Below are 18,762 nucleotides of genomic sequence, written 5' to 3' on the forward strand. Positions count from 1 at the left end.
TTACCTTTGCCAAAATAAAGTGTATTTCAGATAAAACAATAATCCCAGAATAAATTCTAAACCTACAAGGCAAGCATTGTAGATGAAACAAAGATTACATACATGGCTTTTGATCCACCTAATGATCAAGGAATCGGCATTAAGTGAATGCACAATCACCATCTCCTTTGTATTTCACAATTCATAATTAATCAGTTTATTTCAAATTATTTACAGCTTAATGACTTGGAACAATGAACTAGAGCAAAATGACAAATATCAAGAGTAGAAAACTGGAATATTTAAATGTCGCACTGTGGTTATGGCATTTCTTTACATTTGAGAATACAATTTCTGGAGAAAAATAGAACTCTACCGTACCTGGGAGCACAGGGATGCCGATACTGGGCTCGTTTATTGATGTGATCTACATAATAAACTCCAAATTCAGGTGATTCCACTCGTTCCCAGCCAGGTGGCAATCCTTCTCTTTCAAATGGATGGCTCCAATGAGTTGTGTTAGTATTATGATCTATATAGTATTTCCTTCCTCGAATCGTCCAGTCAGCTGACCAGCCAAGAGGGAGAGGCAATTCATCTGTCGTGTGATTTGTTAAGTTTCCCAATGATGTTGAAGGAACTCTTCCTATACCTAAAATGTATAGAAATGTTTTATTTCTTTGAACCAAACAAATCGTAAATAATAATTTCTTAAATAAAACCTTCCCTGGTTTATCCCACAAAATCTGCAGGTAATGCAAATGTTTAATGGCAAAAAGACAAATTAATCTTCAAACTTCAGATCAGCCTGCAATTATTGCCATTCAATAATGTTATAACTTGTTTCACTTTTATATAAACTTTTTATATACTCTGCAAACCTGAGATCTCCAGTAGCATAAAGCGGTGCATTTTTCAGTTTAGTTCTACAGTTGTAATCTCTGGATTACTTCCTCTGACATGTAATAGGAAGGCAGGAACTAGAACCGTTGAATGTGTGGCAAAGAAGCTGGTGCAGAGGAAAGTTTCAGTTATGTCTATCATTGGGGTTTAAAATTTTTTTTTTTTAATTTTTCACACTATGAACCATATTAACCAAAATACACACAAACATTTCCCTCTTGAATATACAGTGTCATTTTCTCCCCTTTTCCCCCCTTCCCTTCCCTCCCACCCCCCTCCTCACCCACTAAACATTCAACATATACGATACATTAAACTCATTAAACAATGTCATCACACAATGAAACAAGAAAATGGTGTCATCTACTTTTACACATTGGGTCACTTCATTTCGTCTTCTTCACATTCTGTCATTTTAGGGGGTGGAGGTCCCTCTCTGTTGAGAGGTTCCCAAATTTGTTCGAATACTGTGACATTATTTCTTAAATTATATGTTAGTTTTTCCAATGGAATACATTTATTCATTTCTATGTACCATTGCTGTACTCTCAGGTTCTCTTCTGATTTCCAGGCTGACATTATACATTTTTTTGCTATAGCTAAGGCTATCATAATAAATCTTTTTTGTGCTTCATCCAAATTGAGGCCTATGTTGTTTTTTGTAATTTTATTTAATACCTGATTTAGATCTTCCCAAAACTTTTCCACTTTCTCACATGCCCAAATTGCATGTACTGTTGTTCCCGTTCCCTTCTTACAGCGAAAACATCTATCTGATACTGTTGGGTCCCATTTATTTAACTTTTGGGGCGTGGTGTATAGCCTGTGTAACCAATTATATTGTACCATGTGTAACCTTGTGTTTATTGTATTTCTCATAGTTCCGGAGCATAGCTTTTCCCACTTTTTATCTTTATGTTTAGATCCTGTTCCCACTTTTGTTTGGGTTTACAGCTTATTTCATCGTTCTCTTTCTCTTGCAGATTGATGTACATGTTTGTTATAAATCTTTTAATTATAATTGTGTCTGTAATCACATATTCAAAACTGCTTCCTTCTGGTAACCTCAGCCTGCTTCCCAATTTGTCCTTCAAGTAGGTTTTCAGTTGGTGGTATGTAAACATTGTACTGTGAGTTATACCATATTTGAACTTCATTTGTTCAAAAGATAATAAATTATTTCTCAAAAAACAATTTTCTATTCTTTTGACTCTTTTTGAAGGAAGGTGTGATCTGTGCGAGGTCAGGCTTCTCTTAAAACTGGAGGAACATCATCTTCAAAGGGAGGTTTGCCACTATATTCCCTTAAGCCACAGTTGAGATCCCTGGAATGGATGTTGCTCCTTTGTTCAAGGAGGACAATTAAGACAAACCAGGAGATTGCCTTAGCAAGTTAAATATACAATAATTGTTATACCTGTGATGACCATTGAAGGATGCTCAAGCAGTTAGAAAGATTGCAGGACAAATCTTAGAGCAGGAGATTAGAGATGGAAGAAGCATGACAAGCATAAGAACTTTAAAAGACACATTATTAACCCCGTCACATATACTGTACTCAGGACAGGATTCATGGGTAAACCTTTAAAATATAGAAGTACAGTACATAGCTGGATATAAAACCAGACCCAAAGAGTCCAAAGCATTAACCAGCAGCAGGAATGATAGATAAATATGGCGTGGAACAAGTTCAGAGAGCCTCAAATTTACAGAGTGAAAAGGATGGACCAGTGAGTGAGGAGAGATGGGAGGAAAACACTTGCTGATTGCCAAGGGCAGCAAGAGATACTGACTATTCTCCAGATACTATCAGACAGAGGACGTGTACAAATGGAACCAGGCATGTGTATTTACACCAAACAGCAGTGTAAAGGTGTTGAAAGATGGGTATGATCTCGGGAGCATATTCAAGAACTGAAAGGAACTTTGCAAGTTCAATTTGAAGAGAAAAGAGACAAGTTACCTTAATGATCAGAGTAAATTTGAAGAGAAATATTTGTTCAACAACAGCAACTGACCCAAGAGCCAGGAAGGAAAAGTAGAAATAGGGCCAAAGACCTCATGATCAAGTATAAAATAGAGCACAGGGGAGATAGGAGATGGAAACTAGAGAACAAAATGACCACTTGATGCTTTAAAAATATTGAAATTAATAGTTGGACAAAAAGCCCAAAGATACCACATTCACCAAGTTTATAAAATTAAATTTCATGAGATGCACCATGCAAAAGGACCTGAACATGCAAAAAAAATCAGAAATAAAAACTTATTTTCCTCTTCTCTATGGAAAAATTATCTGCATTCAGAAAATGCATGACTAGAAAGTTTACCTGCTGGAAGTCTACCTTGCCCCTGTGGTACCCGTGGAAAGGGATCAGGTGTGTGATCATAATATCTGTAGTCATCCCGGAATCGTTCAACTAAATGCCGGCGCCTTTGTCCATCTTCGTAATATGGCTCAGGATAATAATTGTGAGCAGCAGAATGGCCAGCGTCACCATTTTCAGAGTTAACATCAGCTACAAAAGTCTGTGATGAGACACCATATTCTCGAAGGACTTCAGATGTATGACGTGCAACATAGGAAGGTCCTGAAGGTCTGTTACTTTCACGTCTAATGATTTCACGTGGTGGCCTTTGGACTGGTCCTCGCAAGAAGCTTTGATTTCGGGAAATCACATCAACTGAAGGATAAGCAGAAATTCCTGTCTCCACTAAAACATCAGTCCTCCTTGGAATAGTGGGCCCATGGCGAATAAATGAAGGCATTAAATCTATAATTAGAAAGACAAACAGTACAATTATAGATTTATAAAGAAAAATGTTTTGTGCACCTTTTTTTTTGAATATTTTATTTTTCATTTTTTTATATACACAGCAAAATCTTCAATCACAATATATTAAACTTTTCCATACAAAAGAAAACTCCCTCCTACAAAATACAAAACCACACACACATCCATAAAATAATCTATAAAGATCTATATGGGGAAGTCACATCTGCTTATATTGTAACAGCATCTGTTATGATCATTATTATAATTGGGCCCCTATATGGTCCAAATAGGGCTGCCGTATCTTGACAAGTGTGTCATATTTGTTTTTTGTGATTGTATGCCATTTTCTCCAACTATTCATCTCTGCAGCCTATTGTGTTATGAGTAAGGGAGAGTTGGACTTCTAAGTAGTTTCTCAACACACTTCTTAGCTACGGCTAAAGCTACTGTGACCAAAAAAAAATGGAATTTAGTTAATTTATTACTTACTTCAATAAAATTATCCAAAAGATAAAGCTCTAGGTCATCTGCAAAGGCCACCCGTTATCCTAGTTAATGTTTCAGCAATATCCTGCCAAAAGGGCCTCACCTTCACACACGGCCATGTAGCATGCAAAAACGTTCCTGTTTCAATCCCACATCTAAAACACATCTCTGACATTTCAGATTTTGACGTGTAGCTTCTGTGGCACATGAAATAATTGGTGTAGGAAGTTATACTGAGCCAATCCATAGCTTGCATTTATAATTGATGTAATATCAGAAAGATGTTTGGATAGTATGACAACACCCAATTCCAACTCCCATCTCTTTAGACTTCTGCAGACCTGGTTTTGCACTTTCAATCTGGAGAGCAAAATACATTTTTGTTCTAAATTTAAGTACATTTCCCAGCCAAATCATTCCTTCCATTTTTACTAATTTCAGGTTGGACCAATGGTGGCTCCCATCTTTCTCTCAGGAAAGATCTTGGAGGAAGCAGAAGTTTCATTAGCTACTTCATATTTGTTTTAGTTGATCAAAAGGCTGAAGAACTCTCTCTGCGTTAGCAATCTTCAATGAATCTTATTCCTTTGTCAAACCAGGAGTTTAATATTCTATTACTGAGATTCATTGGCAGGAACACATTCTTACATAATGGTGCTTTTTTTCCCCCCAACTTCATTTACAAATAAAATCTTCCACTGCCCCTTCTCTCAATGAGTGCAGTCCCATTTGAATCCAAGAAAAAAAGGGGGAGGGGCTGCCTTCAAAGAAGAATTAAAGAAATCTAGCTTGTGCAGCCAAATGGTACTTTTGGAAATACAGTAGCCTCACGGAGATCATCCTTAGTTTGGTGGCCCAAACAACATCCTTTCAGAAAGCCAGTGTGGATTTCAAACAGGCCATAGTTCAGTTCATAGGATTCTCTCACTGAGGCAGCTCCAAGAGAGTTGAGCAGTAGTGTCTATGTCACAATTGTTAATTGAACCAAAGCATTTGATACTGTTGGTAGAAATGGTCTGTGGAAGATCTTACCAAAATTTGGTTGCCCCTATGCCTAACCAACATCATCTATCAGTTCCACGAAGGAATGGAAGACTGCATCAAAATGTGTGGTGAGTTGTGAGACCCATTTCCCATCAGCAACAGTATAAAACAGGATTGTGTTTTGGATCCTACTCATTTCGGACTATTCTTCACTGGTGTTCTTCAGGATGTCACATCAGACCTCAAGTTAGGATCCTACAATCGAAGGCTGATGGTGGGCTCCTCAACCTCGCAAGACAGAGCAAAAACAAAAGTCAAGGACATTGTGGCGCACAAAGTACAGTTTGCTGATGACCTGTGCACTGGTGTCCCACTCTCGAACACTTACAGGAGATCACCAGTCACTTTGTCAGTGCTGCTAAGAGCTACGGATTGACAATCAGCCTGAAAAAGACAGACGTTTTGTACCAATTGGCTCCCGGCTCAAACTACGAAGAACCATCTGTCCTCATTGAGGACTCTTATCTCAATGCTGCCAACAAAGTTTGCTACCTGGGCAGTGCAATAACATCCTCAGCTTCACTAGATGTGGAGATTGAGTCAAGAACCAGAAAGGCCTGCTTTGCATTTGGTCAGCTGAAAGATTAGGTTGGCAAGGTGTACAGGGCTTCATATCAGCCTTGCTATATGGATGTGAGACATGGTGTCCATATCAATGTTACTTATGTCAGCTTGAACCCATGTTCTCTGATGAAGATCACTTGGCAAGACAAGGTCTCCAATAGAGAGATCTTTTCGAGCCAGAATGCCAGCAGTTTCAACCTTGATGATATCAGCCCAACTGCACTGAGCAGGACATGTTATCAGAATGCCTGACGGAAGACTGCCTAAGTTTATATGGCCAACTGTCCAGTGGTACCATAAATCGAGGCTAGCAACTACAGTAAAAGGATGTTCTGCACAGGAACCTCAAGAAAGTTGACATTGCCCCATCAACATGGGAGGATCTGGTTCAAGATCGCTCACAGAGGAGAGACGCCATCAGAAAAATATGTGGATGCTGCTGAGAAAAAGCTCAGAGGCGACAGAGGAAAGGCACAGGAAGCACCACAACAGAGCTTCTGCCTCTGTTGCCCCTCCAGGCCTCATGTGCCGAGTATGTGGCAAGCAGTGCCTGTGAAGGATTGGCCTGCACAGCCATCTCACAAACTGACTGAAAGGAACCATCATTCTCCTACGAGATGGATAGCCAGAAGAAGAAAGAGTCCCATGTTAACTTTTCCAACAAAATCCTCAGCACCTTATTATTCCAAAGGAACTACCTAATTATTTAGTAATTTGAAGGAAGGTTTCAGCAAAGAAATACGCAGTGATTGGAAAAGATACTGTAATCTTGGCATCACATTCATTTTAAACACAATTAACCCTTCCCACCAAAGTAATCTGCAAATCTTTCCATTTCTGCAAATCCTTCTCTATCTTCTCCAAATGAGGAGCATAATTTTCAGAATGTGTATAAATTAAATTCCCAAATATTCAATTCCATCTACCTTCCATTTAAAATCTACTTCCTCTTTGATAGCTTTCATAATCAAAGTTTGTCAATGGCATTATTTCACTTTTATCCATAATAACTTTAATTTGAGATTCTTCCATATTTTTCTAGTGTTTGTAATTTCTCCAAGGACTCGGTCAGATTTGGACAACAGCCCATCATCAGCAAATAGGCTTATTTTATGTTCTTCTTGTCCAACTTTGAAGCCTTTTATGCCCTGATCTCCCCTTATAATTTCCGCCAACAGTTCAATCGCAAGGATAAAAAGCACTGGAAAGGGGGAACCCCTGCCTACCCAATCTACTCAAAGGGAAGACCACTGACATCTGAATATTAGTTATAATTTTAGCTTGTGGTTTATGAAAGAGTTTTTATCCAATTTATAAATATTCTACCTATACCAAATTTCTTCAACGCTTTAAATAAAAAAAGCCATTCTAAATGGTTGAATAGCTTTTCAGCCTTCAAAGAGACTGTTATACTAGAATTTTGATTTAGCCATATATATTGTATTATATAGCATGCCCAGACTATTCGCAGAGCATCTTTAACAAATCATCCCTGATCTGAATGTATCAGTTTAGGTAAATATTGCCCCAGCCTGTTGGCTAATGCCATCGCCAATATCTTATAATCAGTATTCAAAAGCAAGATAGGGCGATACGATCAAGTTTTCAAAAGGCAGTACTGCCCAGTCCAGTGCATCCATCTGGCAGGAACCCATCCTCACGCAGAGACTTATTAACCTGCAAAGTGCTCAGAGCCTTCTCAATTTCCTCTCTTGTGAGAGGGGCATCTAGCACCATCTGATCTCTGGCCTCCAATTTTGGAAGCTCAACAGTCACAAGGAGCTCATCCATTTTATTATCATCGCCTAATAATTCTGACTTGTATAACTTTGTATAATATTGTCTAAAAATATCATTGATCTCTTGCCTAGAAGTGTTTTAATTGTATTCATTACCCTCAACGATTCCTGTGCATTCATTTGCTAGAACAAAACCTTGTGTGCTCGTTCTCCTAGTTCATAATATTTTTGCTTAGTTTTTAAAAATATTTTTTTCTGGTCTGTATGTTTGCAACATATTGTATCTCATTTTTAAAAATTTTCCAAGTCTCTATACTTTTCTTGTAAACCCATCCTTTGATATTCTTTCTCCAATTCTGTTATTTCCTTCTCCAAACCATCCACTTTTGTGGTATATTCTCTTTTAAGATTTTTTGTATACGAAATAATTTGCCCTCTCAGATAAGTCTTAAGCATATTCCATTTCAAAATCATTGGTGGAAGAGAGGTTTGTATCACAAAACAGGTCTCCTAATAAACACAAAAGTCTGTCCTTTACAACAGCTTAGCATTGATGCCATCTATACACGTTCTTGTTTTTTTTTGATATCGAAATGGATAAGACTAATGGTCTGAGAATAGCCTCACCAAGTAGTTTTTAAAAATCACTCCGCAGACATTAGAAATAAATCAATCCTGGTGCGCGATTAATAGACCCTTGAGTAGAACAAGTTATCTCTGTGGAGTTCAGCTGCCTCCAGACATCAATCAAATTTATATCCTTCATAAATGGTAGTGTCACTTTTGCAGCTTTCGCCCTCATTATCACGGATTTTTCTAATATCGGAACCAAACAAAAATTAAAATCCCCCCCAACAAATATATTTTGCCTTTCTCTGCTGTTTTTAAAAAGACATCCTTCACTTTTGAGGCAAAAAACCATTTCTTGCTCCACCCATCCTCTTTAAACTTAGCATGCTCCAATTTAGTAAGATGCATTTCCTGCAGGAAAACTACATCCACCTTTAATTTTTAAAAAAGTTTGCCAGGTCCCTTTTTCTTTTCATTTTTCCGTTTAACCCATTAACATTAAGACTAATAAACTTTAATGTTTTTCCATACCAATTCTTAAATATTATTCAGCAATAAAACCCTTTTGATTATTCAATACTGTGGTCTTTCCCCCTTAAAAAAAAACGATGCCCCTGCTCCGACAGTGACGTAAACAAGAAAGCCTGCAGATTCTTCTGAGGAAGGAGAACCCCTCCGTTCAGCGCCATTTTGTAAAAATGCTTCTCTCCTGGCACCTTTACTCCCCTTCGACCGGAGTCTCCACCTTGCTACAACGTTTGCCAAGTTCTCACTCTCTTAAGCTCTCCATGAATATTGCAATAACATTCACATTTAGTAATAATTAAAAGAGGTCTTTAAAAAATTTAACTTTTACTTAAGTCCCATTATAAATATTCTTCTCAGTCTTGTCTAATGACTTCAGTCTTCTCAATCTTCAGAGAAATTTCTCCGCATCTTTCTTAGACTCGAAAGAAAAAAAAACACCAACTTCCCTCTGCTACTTCAACCGTCAAGTGTCTCAGCGTAAACCATTAAATATTTCATTTTTTGACCGAATAGTCTCTTCACATCCTCAAACTCCTTTCTTTGCTTGATCCAACTTGAACTAAAGTCTTGAAAGAATAACACCTTTTCACCATCAAATTGAAGCAGGCCACTATGTTGTGTAGAATAATCAAATTCTGCTTCCAAAATATAGAAAGAAAGAAAAAAAAAACACTTCCCGATCCCAGTAACTCAAAAGTTTTACCAGGACTGGCTGTGGTTACTGCTCATCAGGTCTTCTGGGTCTGAGGATCCAATGAGCCTTTTCTATATGTTGCTTCTTATTAAATGCATTTTCTCCCAATACTCGGGGATTCATAATTCAAAGAAGTTCACTGGATCTTTCCCATTGGTCCCCTCCTTCAATCCAATCATTTGAACGCTGTTGCATCTGCTAAAGTTTTCCACGTGGTCGCTCTTGTCCAGCAACATTTGCCTGTCCAAGTCCCACTTTTTCGTGTCATTTTCTAAAGCTTTCAGATTTTATGTTATAACAGGTCGACTTCCACTTGGTCCATTCAATCATTAAGTTACCAATTGCCTCAGAATTCACCCATCTTCTCTGACATGTTCTTTATTGTATTTTCCACACTTGTAAAACATGTCTACAAGATCACCATCTTCTCCAGGATTTTATTTCAATCTTGCATCGACTCCCCAGCACGACTTGGTTCAGCTGGTCTCAAAACAGCTCTCGTGCTGCTCCCTTTCAGGCTTTCTCTTGACAATCCCAGTGGACTGGTTGCCTCTTCAGGTTTTGTTTTTGCAGTCTTGATTTCTTGTTAGTCACTTTGTATATCCGTAGTGGAAAAATTCTTGAATTTAAACTTTTAAATAGTCTTTTTTAAAAAAAAACTTCACGGAGAGCCCATTCAAGACACGTCTGTCTAGATCCTTTACATAGCTATGCCCCTTTTTACACACCATTAAAAAAAATTCAGCAGCTTACAGGAATTAAAATGGACAACGTCAAGTCGAACTCTATCCAGTTACAGCAAATCGGATAATCGGCATATTCAGAAATCATAATACGTCACTGGGGGTCCTGGTTCCAGTGGTCCATTTAAGGTCATCAGGTTCTGGGGCACATACTCCCTTAAACTTACCATGTTTACTGGAAAATTAATTACAAAACACGATTAGAAATGTGTTGGAGTATTAACCCTTTGGTTTCCACGCTGGTTATCAGGATTTACCAAAAAGTGTACTCATTTTTCGGGACTGGTTTTATACCCAACCACCAGCTGGTTCATATTGATTTTTTTATCCTTTCATATTGCAGTTTACCCATGAACCCAGTCCAGAGTATATATTATAAAAGGATAAAAATGGCCCGAGTCCAAAGGGTTAATTGGAATAGCATCCAAAACTCCACAAAATCTGCGAGGCTGGCCCGAGTGCAGAGCATGTCGAATGCAATTCTGTGTAATATTACATCTGCCTTATTACATGGCAATAAATGAATCTTGAAATCTTACTAGATTTCTCCAAAACTATTACACTGGTCTACAAATGTAGGCCAAGATAAAGAATTTGCATTCATTTACTTCCAGTAACTTTTAAAATTAAAATATTCCAAATGGTAATAAACATTTACTTCAGAAGGTAATCATTATCGAAGGATGATATTCATTAAAAGGATATCATATTTCAAGGGAAAGATATTAATTAAGTGATAAAATACATTCACGAGGCCATTCCTCCAAGGATGCAGTACTTGGGAGGGCATCTAATCTCAATTAAATACCTCCATTCTCGGATTCATCTGGTTTAAAATTTGTGCATCAGGCAGATGTTACCTACTGTTCTAGGGCTCTGTTGGTAATAGAGTCATGATGCACATAGAATTATTTGAAGTACAATTCAAATTTCATGTGATTGGGGGCCATGATTGGTCACAAATATTAGGGTGACTATGAATCTAAATTTAATAAAATTTAGTTGAGAACGAGCTATTTTCAACGTGGAGCAAAAATTCTTGGACATATTTCTTGGGGATATTGGGCATAATAGGTTGATAATTACTTTTGGAAAGTACTTATGTGAGACATTAAATGTGAAATGTGAGAACTTCACCAATGACAGAGTCTTCACCCAAATTTGTCTACCAAAACTAATTTAATTTGTAAATGTGGGATGCAAATGCAGGCAAGTGGCAACCAAAGTGAAGAGGCAGTTGGCACACAAGTAGAAACAGCTGGTTGGGAGTTTGTGTGGAAGGACAGGCAGGGCAAATTTGCAGACATTGGAATGAGTTGGAGTGTATCAGGGACATAGTCATAAAAAATAATACAGGGCTAAATGTTTTATATTTAAATGCATGCAGCACAAGCAATAAAGTGGATGACCTTGTGCAGCGACAAATGGGCAGGTATGATGTTTTGGCCATCACAGAGTCATGGCTAAAAGGATGGATGTCATTCTGAGCTGAATGTTCAAGGATACACAGTGTATTGAAAGAATAGGCAGGTAAGCAGAGAGGGTGGCATGGCTCTATTGGTAAGGAATAACATGAAATCATTTGAAAGACATGACAGAGGATCAGAAGATATAGAATCATTGTGGGTTAAGTTAATAAATGGCAAGGGAAAGAGGACACTGTTGGCAGTTATATAGAGACCTCCAAGCAGTAGCCAGGATGTGGACAACACATTAGAATGACAAATAGAAAGGCATGTCAGAAGGGCAAAATTATGGTAGTCATGAGAATCTGTAGAATGGCTATGAGATGACTTTGTGGATGGCTGGGGATCAGCTAGACTGGATTGGATGTTGTGTAATGCACCCAAGGTGATTAGAGAGCTTGGAGTAAAGGAACCATTTGGGCAGTGATCGCAATATGATAGTTCAATTTTAGATTCAACAAGGAAAAACTAAAGGCAGAAGTGCTTGTATTTCAGGGGAATTGCACTGGCATGAAATAGGAATTGGCCAAAGTAAATTGGAAGGGAGGACAGCAGAGCAGTAATGGATGGACTTTCTGTAGGATAGGAGGAAGGTACATAACCAAAAGAGAGGAAATATTCAAATAGAAAAATGTCACAACTGTGGCTAACTCAGGCAGTCAAAGCCAATGCAAAAGAGGGGGCACACAAAAAAGCAAAAAGTAGTGGGAAGAGAGAGGATTGGGAAATTTTTAAAAACTTTGAGAAGGCAACTATAAAATTCAAAGGAGAACAGTAGGCTCACAAACAATATCAAAAGGATACAAAACGTTTCTTCAAGTATGTAAAGTATAAAGAGAGGCAAGAGTAGATATAGGACCACTAGAAAATGATGCTAGAAAAATAATAATGGACACAAGAAGATGGCAGAGGAGCTAAATGAATATTTTGCATCAGTCTTCACTGCGGAAGATATGAGCAGTGTATGTTCAAGGGCACCAGGAAAGGGAAATGAATGCAGTTACAATTTCAAGGGAGAAGGTGCTCAGGAAGCTGAATGGTCCAAGGTAGACAAGTCACCCCAAACCCTTGGGTTCTGAAAGTAGTTACTGTTGACATTGTGGAGCCATTTGTAATGATCTTTGAGAAATCAAAAGATTCTAGCGAGGAATCGATGGACAAGAAAAAAAAATTGCAATGTCACCACACGATTCAAGGGAAGGAGAGAGCAAAAAAAAAGATTGTTTAGCTTGGAAAGATGTTGGAGTGGATTATTAAGGATGAGGTTATGAAGAACTTAGAGGCACATAACAAGATCAGCCAAAGCCAGCATGGTTTCTTTAAGGGAAAATCTTGCTTGACGAACCTATTGGAATTCTTTGAAGAAGTGACAAGCAGGCTAAATAAAGGATGTGCATTTGGATTTTCAGAAGGCCTTTGACAAGGTGCCACACATAAAGCTACTTTACAAGATAAAACCCCATGGTACAGGTACACGATCCTTTATCCGGAACCCTTGGGGGACTGTGTGTTCTGAATTTCAGATTTGTCCGGATTTCGGAAAGCCCACCCGAATTGTGTTGCCATATCCACCCTCACCCCTTTCCAGTCCCCCGGCCGCCGGTCCCTCGGCCACCCGGCAGTCTACCCCGACTGCCGGTCCCCACTTGCCGAATTTTGGAGCTTTCCGGATTTTAGATTTCCAGATAAAGGATTATGTATCTATATAACAGGAAACATACTAGCGTGGGTAAAGCAATGACTGATTGGCAAAAAGCAGAGAGATGGAATACAGGGATCATATTCTGGTTGACTGCCTGTTGCTCGTGGTGTACCACACAGTTCAGTGTTGGGGTTACATCTTTTTGTGTTGTAGATCAATGATTTAGATCATGGAATGAATGGCTTTGTGGCCAGGTTTGCAGATGCAGAAGGTCAGTGGAGGAGCAGGCAGTGCTGAGGAAACAGGGAGATTTCAGAAGGCCTTGGACAGAATAGGAGAATGGGCAGAGGTGGCAAATATAATACAATGTCACAAAGTGTACGGGCATGCATTTTGGTAGAAGAAATACATGAGCAGACTATTTTCTAAATGGGGCAAAAACTGAAAATTCCAAGTGTACAGGGATCTGGGAGTCCTTGTGTAGGATAGCCTGAAGGAAAACTTGCAGATTGAGTCAGTGGTGAAGAAGGAAAATAGAATGCTGGCATTTCTTTCAAGAGGAATAGAATACAAATCCAGGAATGTGACATTGAGGCTTTATAGAGCACTGGTGAGGCCTCACTTGGAGTATTGTGAGCAGGTTTGGGTTCATCATTAAGAATGGAAGTGCTGACGTTAAGAGATGGCACAGAGGAGGTTCACAAGGATGATTCTGGGAATTAAAGTGTTATCATATGAGGAACATTTGACGGCTCTTAGCTAGAACTCGTTAGAATTTAGGGATGGGAGGGGCAATGGCATTGAAACACTTTGAATGTTAAAAGGCATGGACAGAATAGATGTTGAAAGGTTGCTTCCCATGGTGAGAAAGTCTAGAACAAGAGGGCACAACTTCTGGATTAAAGGGTGTTCACTTGGAACAGATATGCAGAGGAATTTCTTCAGCCTGAGGGTGGCAAATTTATGGAATTTATTGCCACAGGTGGTTGTGGAAGCCAGGTGATTGGGTGTATTTAAGACAGAAATTGTTAGGTTCTTGATTAGCCAGGGCATCAAATGTTACAGGGAGAAGGCCAGCAATGGGGTTTGGAAAATGGATTGACTCATAATTGAATAGCAGGGCAGACTCCATAGGCTGAATAGCCTTTTTCTGTTCCTATGTCTTATAGGTACTTGAAGATTGTTGCATTGGTCTTCATTAGTCAGGGATTGTGTTCAAGAGTTGTAAAGTAATGCTGCAGTGCTACAAAATTATAGGAAGGATGTGGAAGCTTTAGAGGGGGTGCAGAGGAGACTTAACAGGATGCTGCTTATTTTTGAGACCAAACCTCACGAGAAGCTTGGACTTCTCTCTTTGGAGAGAGAGGGGAAAATAGAGTTGTACAGGATTTCGAAGGGCCTAGATAAAACAGACAGCCACCACCATTTCCCCCACAGCTGCAATGGCCAATACTAGAAGACATCTGTTTAAGGTAAGTGGATGAAAGTTTAGGGGAGATGACGGAGGTAGTGTTTTTTTTTAAAGTGTGGTGGGTATTGCCAGGGCAGTGGTTGAAACTGATACAATAGGGTAAATTAAAAGAGAAAAGTACAAAGATGCAAGAAAAATAAGGATCAAGATCTGTGGGAAGAAAGGATTAACTTGATCAAGTATACATTTTATGTGTAGGTATAACATTGTGGGCTGAAGAGCCTGCACTGTGCTGCACTGTTCTATGGTCTATTAGGCGCCAACAAGTTTTTATGCAAGATGGATCAAAAATGGTAGAGATGAACGTTGGTCTTGAGCTTTGGTCAGGAAATCAAAAGAAGAAGTTTATTAAGGTTAGTAACTAGGTTGCAATAGTGAGAGAAGATAATCTGAACATAAAGGACACAGAGCTTTTTAAAACTTTTTGCATCGATGAGCCATACTGGATATCACAGTGGCTCTCCTCTGCCAGCCACAGAAGCCCAGCATGAAATGAGGAAAAGCATTTCAATCATGAAAGGTATTAGAACGAATTATTTCAGCAAGAACAGAAGAGCACTTTGCACCAGATTGAATTCAGTTACTTTAAATTTAATTTGAGACTGCAAAATATTTAAATATCGCAAACCTCACAACACTCCTCTTCGACAGTATTGATTTAAAAGTTTTTGTACCAAAATATAAGGAGCCAATTATCCTCCATTGAAAATAACCTGGTATGCTATTGCAAGCCTACAATTATCATTAAAGATTTAACTATAACTTAGCAAGTGCCCTAAAGGGTTTCGTTTTCAACAAAGCAGATGCGCAAGAACATTCTCTCAAAAACATCTGGGATTCAAAACCCTATATTAAAAATGTTCCAGGATCCCAATGTTCCTTGTTCTTAATTAAACATGAAGTTGAAGCATGACATTATTCTGTTCGTTCTTCTTACTGAATGCAAACTGACATCATGTGCCCCAAGGGTGAAAGCTAAACAGACTCACCTCTCCACCCATTCCCAGCCACCCTCCATCCCAGGCCCTGTCCTCAACATCTGATTTCTCTCACCCACACACACCCCACCCACCCCCGCCCCGGGTGCCCCACACCCCAGCCCCGGCCGCCCCCGCCTCCCCCGGCCGCCCCCGCCTCCCCCGGCCGCCCCCGCCTCCCCCGGCCGCCCCCGGCCGCCCCCGCCTCCCCCGGCCGCCCCCGCCTCCCCCGGCCGCCCCCGCCTCCCCCGGCCGCCCCCGCCTCCCCCGGCCGCCCCCGCCTCCCCCGGCCGCCCCCGCCTCCCCCGGCCGCCCCCGCCTCCCCCGGCCGCCCCCGGCCGCCCCCGGCCGCCCCCGGCCGCCCCCGGCCGCCCCCGCCCGCCCCCGGCCGCCCCCGGCCGCCCCCGCCCGCCCCCGGCCGCCCCCGGCCGCCCCCGGCCGCCCCCGGCCGCCCCCGGCCGCCCCCGGCCGCCCCCGGCCGCCCCCGGCCGCCCCCGGCCGCCCCCCGGCCGCCCCCGGCCGCCCCCGCCCCCTCCCCTCCCCGCCCCCGCCCCTCCCCGCCCCCTCCCCCCCCCCTCCCCTCCCCGCCCCCCCTCCCCTCCCCGCCCCCTCCTCCCCTCCCCGCCCCCTCCTCCCCTCCCCGCCCCCTCCTCCCCTCCCCGCCCCCTCCTCCCCTCCCCGCCCCCTCCTCCCCTCCCCGCCCCCTCCTCCCCTCCCCGCCCCCTCCTCCCCTCCCCGCCCCTTCCTCCCCTCCCCGCCCCTTCCTCCCCAACTCACCCCTTCCTCCCCAACTCACCCCTTCCTCCCCAACTCACCCCTTCCTCCCCAACTCACCCCTTCCTCCCCAACTCACCCCTTCCTCCCCAACTCACCCCTTCCTCCCCAACTCACCCCTTCCTCCCCAACCCCCCCCTGGCCAGCCCTTCCTCCCCAACCCCCCCCCTGGCCAGCCCTTCCTCCCCAACCCCCCCCCTGGCCAGCCCTTCCTCCCCAACCCCCCCCTGGCCAGCCCTTCCTCTCCACTCCACTGCATCCCTGGCTGGCCGCCCCCCAACCCCACGCCTTCCCTGGCAGCCCACCCCAACTTGACGGGCGCCGTACTCACTCCTCAGGAGCGGAGACGTCTCCTTCTTGACGTACTTCCCCTGCACCTCCGGCGGCTTCGACGCTTCGTTTTTACTTTTTTTCCTCGATAACATCGCTTTGAGGAAGCGCCCCGCCACTTAGCACGGCCGCATCCTGCCGCTCCGTCACCGACGACTCCAACTCCAGCTCCTGAAGTCGCCGGCCACAAACTTTCAATCGGAGCCCTCGCACGGCATGCTGGGAACGATCACCTCCACTTGACATGCGCAAAACTCGCCACTGTTGACCTGGTGCTGCCGATCAGGCGCACATGCGCACTGTCGGTCCCCGGCGGCTCCATGCCCAGTGGAGCTCCCAGACGTAAAGGCGCGGGAGACCCTCAGGTCTGCCGCGGCAGATGAGGCTGGCTCGCCCACTAGTGACTCATCTACCGGCATTCCTGTCCCTCGATCCGGGCCATCCAAAGTCTTGTGTTTATTAAAGCCTCTCATTCCCCTGCTCTTTCTTTTCTTTGGCTTGGCTTCGCAGACGAAGATTAATGGAGGGGGTAAATGTCCACGTCTGCTGCAGGCTCGTTTGTGGCTGACCAGTCCGATGCGGGACAGGCAGACACGGTTGCAGCGGTTGCAGGGGAAAATTGGTTGGTTGGGGTTGGGTGTTGGGTTTTTCCTCCTTTGCCTTTTGTCAGTGAGGTGGGCTCTGCGGTCTTCTTCAAAGGAGGTTGCTACTCGCCGAACTGTGAGGCGCCAAGATGCACGGTTTGAGGCGATATCAGCCCACTGGCGGTGGTTAATGTGGCAGGCACCAAGAGATTTCTTTAGGCAGTCCTTGTACCTCTTCTTTGGTGCACTTCTGCCTCGGTGGCCAGTGGAGAGCTCGCCATATAACACGATCTTGAGAAGGCGATGGTCCTCCATTCTGGAGGCGTGACCTACCCAGCGCAGTTTGATCTTCAGTAGCGTGGATTCGATGCTTGCGGACTCTGCCAGCTCGAGTACTTCGATGTTGGTGATGAAGTCATTCCAATGAATGTTGAGGATGGAGTGGAGACAGCGCTGATGGAAGCGTTCTAGGAGCCATAGGTGATGCCGGTAGATTCGGAGCCGAACAGGAGCGTGGGTATCAATTTAATAAACACAAACGTTTCTCCGGTAATGGAAAAACTGCTGCGCCCCGGTCGCCTGGAAGTGGACCCTCAATTACCAGGGGCTTCTGAGTGCTACCAACAGTGGATCAGCTGCTTCAACAACTTCCTCGAGGCCGCTGCTGACCTTGTGGACTCTTGACGACAAAATGCTGAAAGTCTTGCAAGCAAGGGTCAGTCAGGGAGCCTTCCAGGCAATAAAAGGCTGCACTACTTACGTAGAGATGATGACTGAACTCTGTGCCCTCCACAAGCCTAAGCTCAACGAGGTGTACTCTCCTTGCATCCCAGAAACAGCAGCCTGATGAGTTGTTAGAAGAGTTCCTTCATGCCCTATTCATGCTGGGAAGAGACTGTTGGGATAGCTCCATGCCCCCTGTGCCAGTAGTCCAGTGTGTAGAAGAGTATGTCTGGGACGCCTGTGTATTGGGGTTAAAGTCCAATTATATCAGGCAACATCTGCTTGAAGAGGACCAGCTTATGTTAAAACGGACTATACAACTGGCGAGGACACTCGACTTGGACCAGCGCCATGCTGAATCGATCACGAGCAAGAACGGGCCCTCCATCTTGCGAGATGGCATCTGGGATGGCCGACCCTACCGTTGTAGCCATGGCAACTGAGCAACCAAAGTGCTACTTCTGCGGGCAAACGAAGCACCCACGACGACTCTGCCCCGCTAAAAAAGCTACCTGCTCTGGCTGCGGTAAGTTTGCAAACCAGCAGGTTTGCAAGGTCAAGACCTCCCAATGAGGCAACGCGGCATGCACGACCAATGGGGGGGACCTGACTTTACTTCCGGTACCGGCCGTGTGTGCTATGAGGGAGGCACCATCTTACCTGCCATCCACATAGACAGCCTTCTGCACTGACGTCACTTCTGGCTGGTGCCGCGATTCCACTTCCGCTGGGCTCCATGATGTCACTGCCGCTGCCTTCATGGACAAC

The 18,762-nt window shown here is 43.0% G+C and overlaps 1 protein-coding gene across 3 annotated transcripts in view; it reads right to left on the reverse strand.

Annotated features, from left to right (window-relative positions):
• sav1 (salvador family WW domain containing protein 1) overlaps positions 1 to 16,913 on the reverse strand; it is a 28,362-nt gene extending 11,449 nt beyond the window's left edge. For 2 of the 3 annotated variants that reach the window (XM_069915241.1, XM_069915240.1), the window contains exons 1-3: positions 16,689 to 16,913; positions 3,213 to 3,656; positions 361 to 631 (exon numbers count right to left, since the gene is read on the reverse strand). In XM_069915241.1, the coding sequence (XP_069771342.1) occupies positions 361 to 631; positions 3,213 to 3,656; positions 16,689 to 16,782 (809 nt within the window). In that variant the 5' untranslated portion in view covers positions 16,783 to 16,913. Of the gene's footprint in view, positions 1 to 360; positions 632 to 3,212; positions 3,657 to 5,177; positions 5,411 to 16,688 lie in introns of those variants that run through there. The other variant, XM_069915242.1, reaches the window with a different exon arrangement.
• Between the last annotated feature and the right edge of the window lie 1,849 nt (positions 16,914 to 18,762).

The sequence above is a fragment of the Narcine bancroftii genome, chromosome 2 (assembly GCF_036971445.1).
Source record: "Narcine bancroftii isolate sNarBan1 chromosome 2, sNarBan1.hap1, whole genome shotgun sequence".
Lineage (NCBI taxonomy): Eukaryota > Metazoa > Chordata > Chondrichthyes > Torpediniformes > Narcinidae > Narcine > Narcine bancroftii.